The 16581-nt window shown below is 41.0% G+C and overlaps 1 protein-coding gene and 1 pseudogene across 2 annotated transcripts in view; both read left to right on the top strand.

The window, feature by feature from the left end:
* The window catches only part of PARM1 (prostate androgen-regulated mucin-like protein 1), a 100190-nt gene that overhangs the window by 73445 nt on the left and 10164 nt on the right, over window positions 1-16581 (top strand). Inside the window, exon 3 of the mRNA XM_084884805.1 lies at window positions 9048-9126. Coding sequence (XP_084740931.1) covers window positions 9048-9126 — 79 coding nt within the window. The remainder of the gene's footprint in view (window positions 1-9047; window positions 9127-16581) is intronic.
* LOC311612641 (histone chaperone ASF1A-like) lies at window positions 1455-2057 on the top strand (annotated as a pseudogene). Its single transcript has one exon. The product of its transcript is annotated as a histone chaperone ASF1A-like (transcript).

Here is a 16581-nt window from a genome sequence, read left to right as displayed (position 1 = left end):
AAGCCCTTTCTTCACCAGGCCCACTTCCCTCCTCCAGCACAGACATGTGCTTTTACAGAGAAAGAATCCCTTTGAGACAAGGTGTTCCTTCCTCTGGGTGACCTTGACTGGAAGAGCCGCCACACACTCTAAAATGGCCATCTGCTTCTCTTCTCCATTTCTTACCTACTCCCTGAACCAGGGAGAGGAAAGAAAAGTGCAAAAATATTGAAAAACAGTCAAAGAGGTTGTTAAAGATGCTTCTCAAAATAGATCAGGTCCTCACAGACCCAGGGACTTGGTCAAAGTACTGACAGGGGCATTCTAAATAAGCTGACTATTGAATTTCCAAGGACCATGTGGTTCAGGAGTCATCGACACAGAGGAGCAAGACATTCACCTTTTTGTCACCTCTGAAAACTTCCCACCATCAACCCTCTGCCTCCGGCTCTCTCAGAGCAATAACAACCTTTTATTTATTTATTTGTTTGTTTATTTATTTATTTATTTATTTATTTTTATTATTCTGTTAAATTTCCTTTATTTTTTATTTTTATTATTATTTTTTATTTTTTTATTAAATTATTATCTTTGTACATATACCATTGCCCACCCCCTCTCATACATGCCCTCCCTCCCCAGAGTTTTGTGTCCATTGGTTGTACTTATATGCATTTATATAAGTAGCTGGAAGTACAAGCCATTGCAATTAGACAAGAAGAGGAAATAAAAGGCATCCAAATTGGAAAAGAAGAAGTAAAGTTATCCTTATTTGCAGATGACATGATATTATACATAAAAAACTAAAAGACTCCATCAAAAAACTAATAGACTTAATAAATGAATTTGGCAATGTAGCAGGATACAAAATTAATGCCAAGAAATCTATGGCATTTCTATATACCAATAGTGAACTTGCAGAAACAGAGACTAAAAAGGCAATCCCATTTACCATTGCACCAAAAAAATTAAGATACCTAGGAATAAACTTAACTAAGGAGGTAAAAGACCTATACACGGAAAACTACACAACACTGAAAAAAGAGATAGAGGAAGATGTAAACAGATGGAAGAACATACCATGTTCATGGATTGGTAGAATCAACATCATCAAAATGTCCATATTTCCTAAAGCAATCTATAGGTTCAATGCACTCCCCATTAAAATACCAATGGCATATTTCACTGACCTAGAAAGAACTCTCCAAAAGTTCATTTGGAACAACAAAAGACCCCGAATAGCCACAGCAATCCTGAGAAAGAAGAGTAAAGTAGGAGGGATCTCAATACCAGATTTCAAGCTGTAATAACAACCTTTTAAAAGAGCTAGGACCGGGCAGGACATCAGGCTGCACAAGGGCGGGGTCTGCTCTCTCCAGAGCTGGACTTTATTTTGTCCAGCAAGCCCCAGTTATATTGTTTTTCTTTGTTGTGTTATTGGGTGGTTTTGTGGGTTTTTGTTTTGTTTTCACAACATGGGAAAGGTTCAGGTGAACAGTGTAGTGGTTCTGGATAACCCTTCTACAAATCATTCCAGTGCAAGATCACCTTCCAGTGTATTGAGGAACTGTCTGAAGACCTCAAGTGGGAAATTATCGATGTGGGCTCTGAAGAAAGTGAAGAATATAATCAAGGTTTAGACTCTGTTAGTGGGCCCTGTGCCTATAGGAAGGCATATGTTGGTATTTCAAGCCGATGCACCTCATCTAGGACTTGTTCCAGGTGCAGATGCAGTAGGTGTAACAGTTGTGCTAATCACATGCATCTATCCAGGTCAAGAATTTATTAGAGTTGCTATTGTGTAAATAATGAACATCCTGAGACAGAATTAAGGGGAAATCCGCCAGTAAAACCACTTTTCTAAGCTTCAAAGGAACATTTTGGCATCTAATCCCAGAGTTACAAGATTCCATATTATTTGAGAAGATAACACAGAAAAGCTGGAAGATGCAGAGAGCAGTAATCCAAATCTACAGTACCATCTTTCAACAGATGCATTACCTGCGGCATCAAAGGGATGATCCACGTCAGAAAATGCACTCAATGTCACGTTCGAATCTCACATGGATTGCACGTGATCACCTGCCACCTTTCAGTACAAAGCTATAAAAAACTCACAGAACTGATTCCCTGAAATTCCATGATAAGTCAGTTACTAAGACACAATGTGAAGAATATATTTTTGAAAACCCTGTAGAGCCTTAGCCAGAGTGGTTCAATGGTTAGAGTGTCGGCCCACACACTGAAGTGTTGAGGGTTCAGATCCTGGTCAACGGCACGTATCTGGATTGCAGATTCGATCCTAGCCCTGGTCAGGTTACTCTCATGTGGGAGGCAACTGAACAATGTATCTCTTTCACATTGATGTATGTCTCACCTCTCTCTCTCTCTCACCTCTCTCTCTCTCTCTCTCCCCATCCCTACTTTCCTTTCACTCTCTTTAAAATCAAAGGAAAAAATATCCTTCAGTGAGGATTAACAACAGAAACAACAAAAAATTGTGTAGATAGAAAGGAAACCAGCATTTGAGCAAATTGTGGAATATAAGTACAATTACTTTTTTTTTTATTTTTTTTTTTAGTTTTATTTATTTATTTTTTTTTTACATATTTTATTGATTTTTTTATTGCCCCCCTCCCTCCCTCCCACACATCCCCTCCCTCCCCATAGTTTTATGTCCATTGGTTGTACTTATATGCATTTATACAAGACCTTCGGTTGATCTATTATCTCCCCCTGATATCCCTACCCTCCCCACTGTAATTTGACAGTCTGCCTGTTGCTTTACTTTCTCTATATCTGTCTCTTGGTTCATCAGTTTATAATGATCTTTATCATCCACTGATGTGTAAGGTCATGTGGTGTTTCTCTTTCATTGATTGGCTTATTTCACTCAGCATGATGCTCTCCAATTCCATCCAGGTTGCTGCAAATGATGAGAATTCCTTCTTCTTTATGGCAGCATAGTATTCCATTGTGTAGATGTACCATAGTTTTTGGATCCAATCATCTGCTGACGGGCACCTAGGCTGTTTCCAAATTCTGGCTATTGTAGATTGTGCTGCTATGAACATAGAGGTGCATATATCCTTTCTGATTGGTGTTTCTAGTTTCTTGGGATATATTCCTAGAAGTGGGATTACTGGGTCAAATGGGAGTTCCATTTTCAGTTTTTTGAGGAAACTCCACACTGTTCTCCACAATTACTTTTAAGTAATTTTTCTCTAATGTGTTGTTTTAAGTTCGGAAACTTCTCTGATAATATATAATTTTTTCTTCTCTATATGTAATTAAAGCAATTGTAAAAAGATATGACTCATAAGGCCAGGTTATAAGGATATTTTAGCTTCCTGGACAATAATCTTTGGGCCTTCAAAAGAACAAAGTTCACTTCAACTAAAATACTTCTTCCTGTACTAACAAATAGTTTGGTTTAATTTAATGGGTGAATTTCCATTACTTTTTGGAATGCCCTCAAAAAAATGGATTTGAATCAACTTATATGCTATCAAGAACTGTAGGATTTCCCATCTGGTGTTGCTCAGTGGTTGAGTGTTGACCTATAAACCAGGAAGTCACAATTCGATTCTGGTCATGGCAAAATGCCCGGGTTGCAAGTTCCATCCCTAATGTGGGCATGCAGAAGACAGCCAATCAATGATTCTCTCTCATCATTGATATTTTTCTCTCTTCCTCTCTTTTTCTCTCTGAAATCAGTATATATATATATATATATATATATATATATATATATATATATATATAAAGAACTGTAGGATATGAATTTCCAGGCCATCTTGAAGCCTCCTATGGCTACTATTATAGTTCACATTATGTTAGATAGCATTCAGTTTGGCTCCTAAAATAATAACAAATGTGGTTAATTGTCCTCTGGCTATGGCTTTTGTTTTTGTAACAATTTAGGAAACCAGAACACTCCCCGAATCATATACATCATTATTACCCAGTGCAATCAACATGTCAAGAGCAGATAAAAATTCCCTGTGTTTAAAAATTGGAAAGTATAATTACTTCAATCTGTTCATTAGATTTATAAAAATACTATAAATTTAACTATTTAAAATTGTTTTCAGAGATCATATGTTGGCAGCATTTATGTAAAAACAGTGGATTTGGAAAGGTATATTTAGCTTTATTATAACAGATAAATTATTATTTTGGAAATATACTTATTTCCACACATATAGTTCTCTTCTCACATCCTATGACACTCATGCAGAATAAGATGAGGCATAGTTGTAGTAGACATATTCGAGATAGCTTTTCCAGATAAGCCTTTTAAAAGCAATCTTGGAAAGGAATTCATTAACTAAATGAGCCAAAAAGTTTTTTTTCCCTCTTTGAGGAGAGCTAGGTCCTTCCTCAAAAAGTTCCCTATGTGCCATTAAATGAAGTGTAGAATATTCTCATTACTCTTGAGGCTAAAGCAAGACATCAGCCACGTGATACAGAGTTATGCAGTGCCTACCTATCTAAAATTTTTATACTGTGCTTCTTAAAGCTTTTATTTTGAGGAAGGAAAAAAGGCATTTGTCTGAATATGGAGTTTAAGTTGTACATAGTCCCTGTCATTCCAAAAGTAAATTTGTGAAACAAAATTTTGCCAAGTGTTAAACTTTGAAATTTAATGTACCAGATTATTAAAATACTAGCCATTAACTAGTTCACAGATTTTAAAAAATAAAATACATTCTGCTGTTAACAATAAGTAAATAAATAACCTCCAAGAGCCTAAGAAAGCTCTTTCTTTAGAGTGGTTCAGGGTCACCCCATCATAGCCTAATGTTGTCATGTTGGATGTAATTGGCAAGTATCCTGTCAAAGGAGTCAGTTACAACATTTCTTTCATGTTTAAAGGGATGAAAAGAGAAAATGCCTCTATGAGAAGAGTCCCCAGAGGAACATTGAAGAACTTGGAATATTGCTAAACCCAGGGAAACAGGAGGGCACCTTCAAGTGAAGAGGGAGGGGGGTAGTTTGGACAGGAACGTCCCTTCTGAGTGTGGAAGACTTCCTGAGTCCATAAAGTGTGACAAAGAGACGGGGGTATCTGTGGTGGGAGAGGCAGATATGGAGGGAAAGACCCCTTAAAAACGATGCCTCGGTTTATTCCAGGACTGCACAGGACCTTAGAACAGAGTCAAGGCAGGTCAGGTGATGACCTCCAGGGCAGCCTCCTTCCTCGAGGAGTCTGACCAGGTCAGACCAGGAGCATAGTCTTCTGAGAGTTGGCTCTGGCTCCTTCAAGGAAATGATCTGACCCTATTCAGACAGTTATTCCTAAAATAACTCTCCCCCAGCTCCATCGTCCTCTGGACCAATGCAATAGAATCACAGGAATAGATACTCAGGTAAGATATGGGCCAGGGCACTCCATATTGGACAGGTGGGGAGCCTGCTGCTTTGGGAACTTTTTTGGCTCAGTGACTGAGCTCAGAGACTGCAAGTGACTTTTTTTTTTTTTTTTTTTTTTTTTTTTTTTTTTTTTTTGCCAGTATGACATTTATTCATTCAACATTAAATGAGTGAGTTAAGTACCCACTGTGGCCTACAGACTGTGGCTGGGGCTAAGGGTGTGGTAAGAAGGGGAAAGAGATGTAAGATGAATAGGTTTAGAATCTGCATGGGGAAGCTCACCAGAGTAATGGAGCAGATATGAGGAGCTAACATACAACAACACTGTATTTTGCTTGGGGTGTCAAGAAAGCTTCTCAGAGGGGTTTATATTAATTGTCATGAAGAAAGAGTAGGAGTTGGCCAAGCTGAGAAAAGGGCCAGGGAAGCAACCAGTATGCCAATGGTTACAAATGCCAACTCTGGGTTCAAATGTTAGCTTAATCATTTATCAGATTGTAAAACCCGAATCAAGCCCTTAATCTTTCTGAGCTTTAACTTTCTCATCCATAAAATGGGAGTAATTGACTCAGGTCACAGACAGAATGAAATGAGATGGTAGCTGTAAAGTTCTCGGCCCAATGCCAGCCCAGAGTAACCACCTGCAAATATAGAGTAGGTTACTCTTCTGCCTGTTCTGTTTTTTTTTTTGTTCTGGGTTCTTATGAAAGTGGTAAAATGGCACCCTGAGAAATATGAGCTTTCGTGGAGGTCCATAAATCAAAAAGGCTTTGGCTCCTGGATCTCCAATAGCACTCTGGTAAGGCAGAACACATTGGCATGGTGCAATGTGCTAGCACAATGGAATATTCTTGTATCTTGGCTTCTGAACTACACAGATAAATGTATTCCAATTCTCTCTTAATTCTTCTGGCTCCCAGGCTTTACAGTGTGAGTCACACCTAATCAGATCCCAATGAGGAAGGACTGTAATGCCACACCACCCCACACCCAGCGCACTGCCCACCAACTGTCCACACCTTCCTTCACAGGGCAAAACCACCGTGCCCCACTGCACCTTCCTCATGTTCTCTTTCCCTGCCCCAACTTGAAAAAAGAAAGTGTGGGAGGAGAAGGGGAATTCCAGTTTAGTTTAAACAGAACTCAGTAGGAAATGACATTTGTTTTCACAAGGAGGAAATGAAGCCTTTTCTGTTACCATTTAAAGCTGTGCTAATGTTGGCTCAGCCACCCTCTCATAAGTTCAAATTAAGATGCCCTGAGGTGTGGAACTTCCCAGGGGGAGGTTCCCCACTGCTTCTGAAAGTGGCAGATGCTGTGGAGGTGACAGGGAGCTCAGGACATAAGACATCCTAAGTGAGGGGCCTGATAAAGGTCTCCTAGTTCCAGATGGCCTTTGCTCCCAAGGCGGGCACCCTCTGAGGAGAGCTGGTGGATGGCAGAATAGTTAATAGGATGGTCCAAAGTATAATGTATTTTACCCGGCATGTTTTGGTCTCACGATGGGCAGTGCCAACCCTCAGAAGTTCCCATTTGCTCAGCTTCCCTCAAGGCCCCATCAGGTAGAAAATCACCTGCTGATTACAGCTCTGGTCGCACGGGCTATCCCTGAACAAGAAAAGGTGGCCTTAAAGAACCCCATTTGAAAACCATGGTTATACTAGACAGCTACCAGTCACGTCGAGGAGAAGCAGGTCACTCAATCACTTGCTGTTTTTTTTAAAGAAAAGAACTGCACTTGAGTTGGAAAACTGCCTGGTTTATCTTTAGGAACAGGTGGCATATAAATAAATTCAGTAAATCAAACAATTGGAGGGAATCCAACTGCTCAGAGTTAGGGAAGCGAGTCTGAGAAAGGCCAAACCTACAATTTCCTATATTAAACTATCCCTGGGCAAGAAAGAAGAGTTATGGGGCCGAAACCGTTTTGGCTCAGTGGATAGAGCGTCAGCCTGTGTACTGAAGGTTCCCAGGTTCGATTCCCGGTCAAGGGCATTTACCTTGGTTGCAGGCACATCACCAGTTGGGGGTGTGCAGGAGGCAGCTAATCGATGTTTCTCTCTCATCGATGTTTCTAACTCTCTATCCCTCTCTCTTCCTCTCTGTGAAAAATCAATAATTTTTTTAAAAAAAAGAGTTATGGGGAAACCAACCATACCCCACTTTTTTAAAGAGGCTGAATTAAATTAAAATGCCTATTTTTAAATTTGCTCTTAATTGCAACCACTGTATCTTTTTGAAACTTGAAATACTCCTAACACCTTTCCTTGTAGTAATACTTCCTCTTAATAAGCTCTTAAAAATGCTGTCAATAGGCTTCCATGAACATAAAATTGCTCTCATTTCAGTGCATTTTGGAGGCCCAGAACCTAAGCACAGCCTTTCAAAATAGGAGTGGAGGATTTTCATAAGGAGATCTGACCTTAAACTTTCTCTATTTGATCTGGTCCGCACATTGGAGCATTTAGTGCCTTAATGCTACCTAAAAAAAAGTGAAGATAAATGTACTGATGGTTATGCTATTCATGCTCTAAAGATTCCGGGAGAAGGAAATGGGCATGTGAGTGAGAGTCCAGAGTGTGGAAGCTCTGAAATGGTGCAATACAGTCTATTTGTGTGGACACACCCAGCTCTGGTCTTAGTCTCTATTTTAGTAACGAACCACCTCGGCTCTCAGAGGCCTATTCATTTGCTGAAGTAGTAAATAATTTCTCGGTGGCCTGAAAGAGTAAGTGGGGTCCCTAATAATAGCATTTGTGCCAGAAAGTCAATATAACTATAGGGGACAAGAGCTCAATTGATTCTTGGCATTTCTAAGGTGAAGTAAAAGTGAACTATATACATTATTAGTCCAGAGCTCACACAAAAAGAGTGTTGTGCTTCAAAGCAGTAATCTTTGGAATTGGTATGGTTATTCTTCCAAGGCTACATGCTCAAAGGGGTGGGTGGTGTGTTGTTGTTTTTTAACTGCTCATTAATGGTTGCCTTTGGAACCCCATTTCAAACTACACAATAAAACATTCATGATACATTGTAATTGCACCAGATTAAGTCTATAAACAGAAAATACTGTGACCTACTAGACTTGATCTTGTTTTTAGATGGAGCTTGACTTTATTCTCTACAAAATCAAATTCACCTTCAAGGATGAAAACTGGACATACTTCCCAAAGAGGAATTTTTTGAAATGCTTTGATTAGATGCCATCATTAAGATTAGTGCCTCTCCTACCAAGATGATCCTTTTGAAGCAGACACTACTAATACAACTGTGTGATTCTGGTTTATTTAAAAATCAACCTCATTACTTTGTAGTAATCCTCCAACAAAACATCCTAAGTCTCCCAATATTTTGCCAATGATAGAAAGAGGAACCAGAGTTTATAAAAGAACAAAGTAAGATTTCAGGGTATTTTAAATCCCCTACCACCGTAGACAGCAGCTGCAGCAACAGCAGATTGGTGTCATTCTTAAGAAGATAATCAAGTATTACTGTGGGCTGTTCTCTGATCTCCAGGCCAGCAAAACCATCTTACTAAATACTGACCATTTCCCAAAATCTCACATAGCATGAAAAGCATTTTGGTAATATAATTAAGACCCTGGATTTTGTTCCAGTTCTGGCTTCTCTGCAAAAGGATCTGGAGTGACTCCCCTTCCTCATCATCTCTCTGTGCCTTTCCCCCTTCACAGGCAGCATCGCCGCCATTACAGTGACTGTCATTGCCGTGGTGTTGCTGGTGTTTGGAGTTGCAGCTTATATGAAGATCAGGTGAGAGGCACCTTACTGTCTTTCTTTTTTTAAATTTATCTTTATTGTTGAAAGTTTTGCAGATGCATCCACCCCCCTTCCCCCATTAACTCCTTCCTCCCCACTTCTGCTCCCTCCCCAGGCCTTCTCTGCACTAATGCCTGTATCCATGGATTATGTATATACTAGAGGCCTGGTGCACAAAATTTGTGCAAGGGGATGAGGTCCCTTCAACCCGGCCTGGACCCTCTCCAATCTGGGACCCCTCAGGGATGTCCAGTTGCCAGCAGTTAGACATCCCTTTTACAGTCCAGGACCGCTGGCTCCTAACTGCTCACCTGCCTGCCAGCCTAACAGCCTGATCACCCCTAACCGTCTCTGCCTGTCAGCTTGATTCCCCCTAACTGCCGGCCTGCTCGCCTCTCACTGCTGCCCTGCCAGCCTGGTTGCCCCCCTCACTGTCCCTTTGCTGGCCTGGTGACCCCTCACTGACCCCCCTGTCGCCCTGGTCACCCCAAGCAGCATGCTGCTCAGTTGTAAGGCCATCCCTCGCTAACCTCCTGCCAGCCTTTTTGCCCCACACAGCCTGCCGTTCAGTTGTTACTATGAGGGTGACATGACCAATTTGAATCTTACCCTTTTATTATTATAGATGTATATAAATTCTTTGGTTAATCTCTTCCTGCCCCCTCCCCCCACCACCCCCCACCACCCCCACCCCCCCCCCCCACACACACACACACACCCTCTTCCCTCTGAGAATCATCAGTCGGTTGTGTGCTTCCATGTCTCTGGCTCTATTTTGTCAATTTATTTCATTCATTAGATTCCACATATGAGTGAGATCATGTGCTAATTATCTTTCTCTGACTGGCATATTTCACTTTGCATTATACCTGCTAGGTCACTCCCTGTTGTCTCGTACCTTACTCTTCTTTGTGAAGAAAGGGATCCCATGTTGTTTGGCTCCAGACAGAGAGTTATTTTGCTAAATGCTTGTTTCTTAATAAGTGTCTTAGGTCCCAGATATATTGGCAGGGAAGTGAAAATGGCCAGTATACTCCACAGTGGACAGGAATAGATGGTACAGTATCTGAATCTTGGCAAAGCAGAAGAAACAGCTGAAATACACAGCATGATGACGTAATGGAATAAGAATGTATCTGGAATCAAGAGATGGAGGCCTTGCCTCACTGCCCTTAACTCACTGCCCATGAGGGAAGAGCCTGACCCTGAGGGAAGTGACTCCTGACCCTCAAATTGTCTCACCTGGAAATGGGACATAGCAGTGGGCTCAATGGTTCCCAACTACTGAAGTTCTGATGCATGCCAGTCTGTAAGGAAGTTTTCACTGGTCCTAAAGCGAAATGCTGAAAATACAAGGAAATGTAGCATTTTCTATAAAATGTCCCCCCCCCCCCCCGAGATTATGTCCTTATGTTTTTTATTTTTAAATACCTTTTGTTATGAAATGAAGGTGATCACAGATGGTAGCTGAGTTTTTACTCTTTTTAGCTAAATAGAAAGTTACAAAACTATGAGCCCCCATTTTTGTTGTCTATTGCTCTGTGAAATCCCAAAATCTCAAAACCAGGTGGTGCTCACATATTTAATTTCTCATCCCTATGCACACATCACCTTTGCTGCCTTCCCTCCTGGCCCTCTCTCATCACCTCTAGTCACCCTGCCCTAAACAAAGCCCACTAGTAGGAAACTCTCCCTTCCTCCTTCCCTTTTATTTCTCTCCACTTCCTATTTTAAATGTGCACCAAATCAATGTAATGATGGTGTCCAGTAGAAGAATGCCCTGTAATATCTAAGATACAAAGAACAGAAAAGCCAGGTTTGGAAGAGAAATTGTAATCAAATGGCCAGTATTACCTGTGTTTAAAAGCTTTTATAAAAGCATTCTTAAGTCTCTTTCATATTAAATAAAAAAAAATTTTCTCTTTATTAAATTTATATTTTCTTGAGCAGCAAACTTAATTTTATAAATTATATCTTACTAAATGGCACACTTTTTCACTATTTTAATTACTAGTTTATTACTGCAGATACACTATGTTTTAATTATAAGTTAAATTGGCTTTTATGAACTAGTCTAGGAACCTCATTCCCACTTTATAGCAAAGTTTCTCTTTGTGTTGGGGATGCTCATAAAAAGGGCCCTGCAGATTGATTTAGAGTCATTCTGGAATCACCACTGGGGAGTGTCTGAAAGGCTATGATTCCTGGAATAGGATCTCCACTGGAGTGTGGCTAGAAATAGAAACTCTTCCCTCTTGCCACACACTTACCAAAAATTATGTTGAAATAACCCAAGGAAGGACTTTTCTTCTTGAATTCAGGCAAGAATTCAAATTGACCATCTCAAACCTCCCACTGACTACAGACAGGTAGTCTAGAATAGTGATTGAGAATTCAGACTCCTCAGCAGGGAGAGCTTGCTTTGAATCCCAGCTCTACTGCTTTGGAGCAGGTTCTAGTGTGACCTGAGCATGCTATGGAGCTTCACTTATCCTCACTTCCCTCCCATGTAAAATACGGGCCTTAATTTTAACTCCATGCTAGCATTGCTGGGAGGATTATTGGATAATGCCTCCCAAAGACATAGCCCTGCCACCACCACCATCATCTTCATCATCACCAAAGTGATCAACTGGAAGGGACCCCAACAATGGGACAATTGCTTGATGGTAGCTCTGAGCATTAGCCATGTGCCAGGCACCCTTCTGAGCCTGGGAGCAGGGCATCACATCCGGGATGAGACACAGTCCTGCCACCACAGAAATTACTGTATTTGGAACATTTTTGTTAGCAGGCCATCTAAATGGGTTCTAATGAGTACTGATTAAAATTGTATATCATTTTATCTTTAAATTTTAAATATAGCAGAAACCGGTTTGGCTCAGTGGATAGAGCGTCAGCCTACAGACTGAAAGGTCCCAGGTTCGATTCCAGTCAAGTACATGTATAATACCTTGGTTGCGGGCACATCCCCAGCAGGGGTTGTGCAGGAGGCAGCTGATCAATGATTCTCTCTCTTTGATATTTCTAGCTCTCTATCCCTATTTCTTCCTCTCTGTAAAAAATCAATAAAATATATTTTTAAAAATTTAAGTATTTTCTCAAGGCATTCTCAGCACCAGACTAATATGGTGAGTGGTTACGTTGAATCAGTCATGGTTCATCTCCCCAAGATACTTAGATCCTCCCAAATCCAGAAAGGCCCCCGGGGGCAAAAGGGTGCTGTTCATCTTTGGCACTGCAAACTTTAGGATGAATAAAGTGATTAGATCTCTGCTTAGAAACCCCCTAAGGAAAACCCCATTCTGCTGCTCTGTTAATTATTTGGGCAAAATAACATAAGGAGGTTAATAACTGTCATGAATCTTAAGGCTATGCTAAAACCCCTTCAATTGTTGTTTTGCCAGGTTATTGGAAAGACCTGCTAATCATTCATCAAAAAAAAATTTGGCTCAATTGACAAATGTGTGTGTGTGTATGTGTATGCACGCACACGTGTGTGTGCATGTGTCTACCTAAGGCTAGGTTTTGCTTTGGCTGGAAATTTATTTTATTTCTATGAGAACAATAACATGGCAAGAAGTCTGCTGTTTGTGGTCATTTAGCTCACTTGGCTGGAGTAGCAAGTGACTGAAATATCAACCCATGAGGGAGCCATTAGCTTCTGGCCTGAAACACAGGCTATGTCCCTGCAAATGCAAAAGAAGTCTGCTTGAGAGAGCAGCAGCCTCACAGCCAGAAAATAGGGCGCCCCTTGCAAGCTCTGCTGCCAGAATCTTAGTAGTTTGACCTTTCTCCCAAGTTCTACTTGCCTCCGAAGGCATCGTTAACTCATTAGCCATCTGTTTCCACACCCCGATTCTTTGGGGACCATAACCCCTAGTTTTGTCACAGTGTCCCCTGCTGGAGAGCTACCACATATCTCTGAGACCTAAGTCACTTTTGGATGCGGCTCCTAGAAATGAAGTGCCCTGCGCCTTCCAGGGCTCCTCTCCATTATCTATCAACTGTCACCCGTCCCCCACCCCCCTGCCAATTGTAGCCAGCAGCAGTGTGGTATGTATGAGAGGAGGAACATGGGTGTTGTAGTCAGGTTCTACTACCATTTAGGCAAATTATAATCTCCTGGATCTTTAATGTTTTCATCTGCAAAAATAGAAGTAACATCTATCTTCCAAACTTGTTTTGAAGATGAAGTAATGAATGGAGAGTACTGGGAGAGACCAGATAGCATGGTGATTAAGAATATGCACAGTTTCTTCCTTTGTATTAAATGGAACTGTACTATTACCTAACTCAGGCTTGTTACATTGGGAGACAGATAAATATACCATGCCAGGGTATGAGATGAGAGCGATGGGAGGGCTAACCACTGTTGTTGCCATTTTTGTTAAAACAATTCTTATTCAGGTGCTTAGCAAAATGGTAACGTCCAGCAGACCCATTTGGTAGGCATCAGGGAACCAAAGGCGAGGGGGGTGCTAGGAAGAGGAGGAGGAGATGGCCCAGGAGCTCTGTTTTCTAATTTTGCGTTTTGGCAGTTTCAATTGTGCTCCTTCTAAATGCCCATGAAGTTGCATCCGTGTCGTATGTTCACAAATAGAAACTACCTCCGAGCACTCTTTATTCCAGGGCTTATTTGCAACTTTAAAAGAGAGCAGAGGCCTTGCCTGCCTCTTGCAGAAGGGTGTCTTTAATTAGTGATGATTGAAGAATGAAGTAAGTCATTGTTTAGTTTAAATTGGCTCAAAACCGGTCAGCCACGAGATAATCCCCTGCGCAAGAGACCGTATCTGCTATCGCCAGCAATGTGGATGCTGCTATAATTAGGTGTGCTGGCAGCCCAGACAGACAAGACGGCTGTTCCCTTCACAAAAATAAATGTGGTATTGATTTATAGACACAACAGGGCCTCGCTCTGAAGGCATCTTGGTAGAAGTCACCTGTTTTGTTTTAAGTCTCTTGGTGATTATATTTTATAGAACTGGATTCTTTCTAGTTATTGTTAGGTTTAAAGAGGTAGGCGTAGTCAGTCACAAAGGCTAGGACCTTCTAGAACAGTGGTTCTCAACCTTTCTAGTGCCACAACCCTTTAATACAGTTCCTCATGTTGTGGTGACCCCAACCATAAAATTATTTTTGTTTCTACTTCATAACTAATTTCGCTACTGTTATGAATCATAATGTAAATATCTGTGTTTTCCTATGGTTTTAGTCAACCCTGCTAGCGGTTCTCAACCTGTCTCAACCCACAGGTTGAGAACCGCTGCTGTAGAGCCTAAGACCATCGGAAAACACAGATATTTACATTATGATTCATAACAGTAGCGAAATTAGTTATGAAGTAGCAACGAAAATAATTTTATGGTTGGGGGGTCACCACAACATGAGGAACTGTATTAAAGGGTCACGGCACTAGAAAGGTTGAGAACCAATGCTCTAGAATTGGTGATCTACAGGTTTCCTTTTTCAGTTCAGCTTTGGCATTCTGATCATCTAGGTCAGTGTTTCCCAACCTTCTCTCATGATGAGAATCACCTGGTGGAGTTGTTAAAACACAGATTCCTGAATCCCAACTAAGAAGTGCTAAACTAGAATTTTTGAGAACATATAGGTAAAATTGCATACCTAACTTAGTGCTCTGTATATAAAATCTGTCTTAGAGCACTAGTTAAGTATACAATTTTACCTATATGTTCCCAAAAATTCTAGTTTAGCACTTCTTAGTTGGGATTCAGGAATCTGTGTTTTAACAACTCCACCAGGTGATTCTCATCATGAGAGAAGGTTGGGAAACACTGATCTAGGTGACTTGATTCTGGGCACAGGAACCAATGGGAGAGTTTATTAAAAACACAGTTTCCCGGGTCTCAGCCCCACAGGGTCTACTTCAGTAGGTTGGGGTGGGGCCTGTGCATGGGCCTTTCTCACCAGCTCACAGGCGGTGTAATGCTGCTGGGCTCATGACCGCGTTTTAACTAAGCCCACTTTCATCTCCCAAAACTCCAAACACACACTTTGCTCTAGAGTTTCTCAAGTGAATTGCCCTGCTTTCTCACGCCCTTGCTACTTAGAACGTGCTGAGCCCTCTGTCGGAGGTATTTGGTCCACCTTTTTCTTATCTGGCTGATTCCAAGTTGACTAGCTCAATGGTCAGCAAACTGGGGCTCTCAAGCCACGTGCAGCTCTTTGGCCCCTTGAGTGTGGCTCTTCCACAAAATACCATGGCCTGGGTGAGTCTATTTTGAAGAAGTGGCAGTAGAAGAAGTTTAAGTTTAAAAAATTTGACTCTCAAAAGAAATTTCAATTGTTGTACTGTTGATATTTGGCTCTGTTGACTAATGAATTTGCCCACCACTGGTCTAGCTCTAAAGGGACCCCCTCCAGGAGTCTCATCCCCACCTTTCCAATGGAAGTTCCTTGCTGCATGCACCTCCTTCATATCACTCAGGTCCCTGTACTGGAATTTGTCTCCACCAGTCTCCTCCAGCAGAAGGATATAAAGGCCCTGGCAGTGCCTGGAATATAACAGTTGCTTTATAAACAGTTGCCTAAGTGAATGATTCTGGGCAGGAAAGTTTAGGGGAAGGAGGATTTGTTTCCTTCAAGTCAGGAGAAATGAGATTTGGTGGGAGGGAAGCCTGGGGAACCTGTTAAACCACACGCTTGGCACTAGTTACCTCGGGACTCTGAACTTGTTTACAGACGGACAGGTGTTCTAATGTGCAGGCCTTTTTTTTCATTGAGTGTCTGCCAGCATGATATCTGGCAGATAATTTTAAAAAATATAATAGGCAAGTTTTACCTGCCCCTTCAAAGTACATGTGGCTATGTAAAGATTAGTTTGAAAGAAACTGCTTTTAAAGAGAAATCCAGACTATGTAGAGAGCACTTTGAAAATGATATTTAGAAATGTTTCTATTATTGGGATTTTGGTAATAAGAATATGAAACTGATAGAATTCCTGAATTATGATACTCATTCTGCCATCAACTGGCTTTGGTAACTGTGGGCTAATAAAATCACCTCTAATGGTTATAGTTTTCTTGGTTTCAAAATCGTAGCTCACAATTCTTAGTTTTGACAAATGTGCCATGGTTATGTAAGATGTTAACATCCAAGGAAGCTGGTTGAAAGGCATATGGGACTTTATTTTTGTAATTTTTTATAAATCTAACATCATTCCAATAGAAGAAGTTAATTTCTTTAATTATAGTCCAGTAGCTACCTTGCAGGTGTGTTATCTGCTACTGCCCCAGAGCCTTTGCACTTGCTGTTCTCTCTGCCTGTAGGATGTATCTCAGTATCTCAGGCATCTCTGTGGCTCATCACATCTCCTTTATTATATATATAATTGATTTTTCTACAGAGAGGAAAAGAGAGGGATAGAGAGTTAGAAACATCAATGAGAGAGAACCATCGATAAGCTGCCTCTTGCACACCTCCCAC

Source organism: Pipistrellus hanaki (genome assembly GCF_964339955.1).
Source record: "Pipistrellus hanaki genome assembly, chromosome: 1".
Classification (NCBI taxonomy): Eukaryota; Metazoa; Chordata; class Mammalia; order Chiroptera; family Vespertilionidae; genus Pipistrellus; species Pipistrellus hanaki.
The sequence above is the reverse complement of the archived record's forward strand: the minus strand, read 5'-3'. Positions and strand labels throughout refer to the sequence as shown.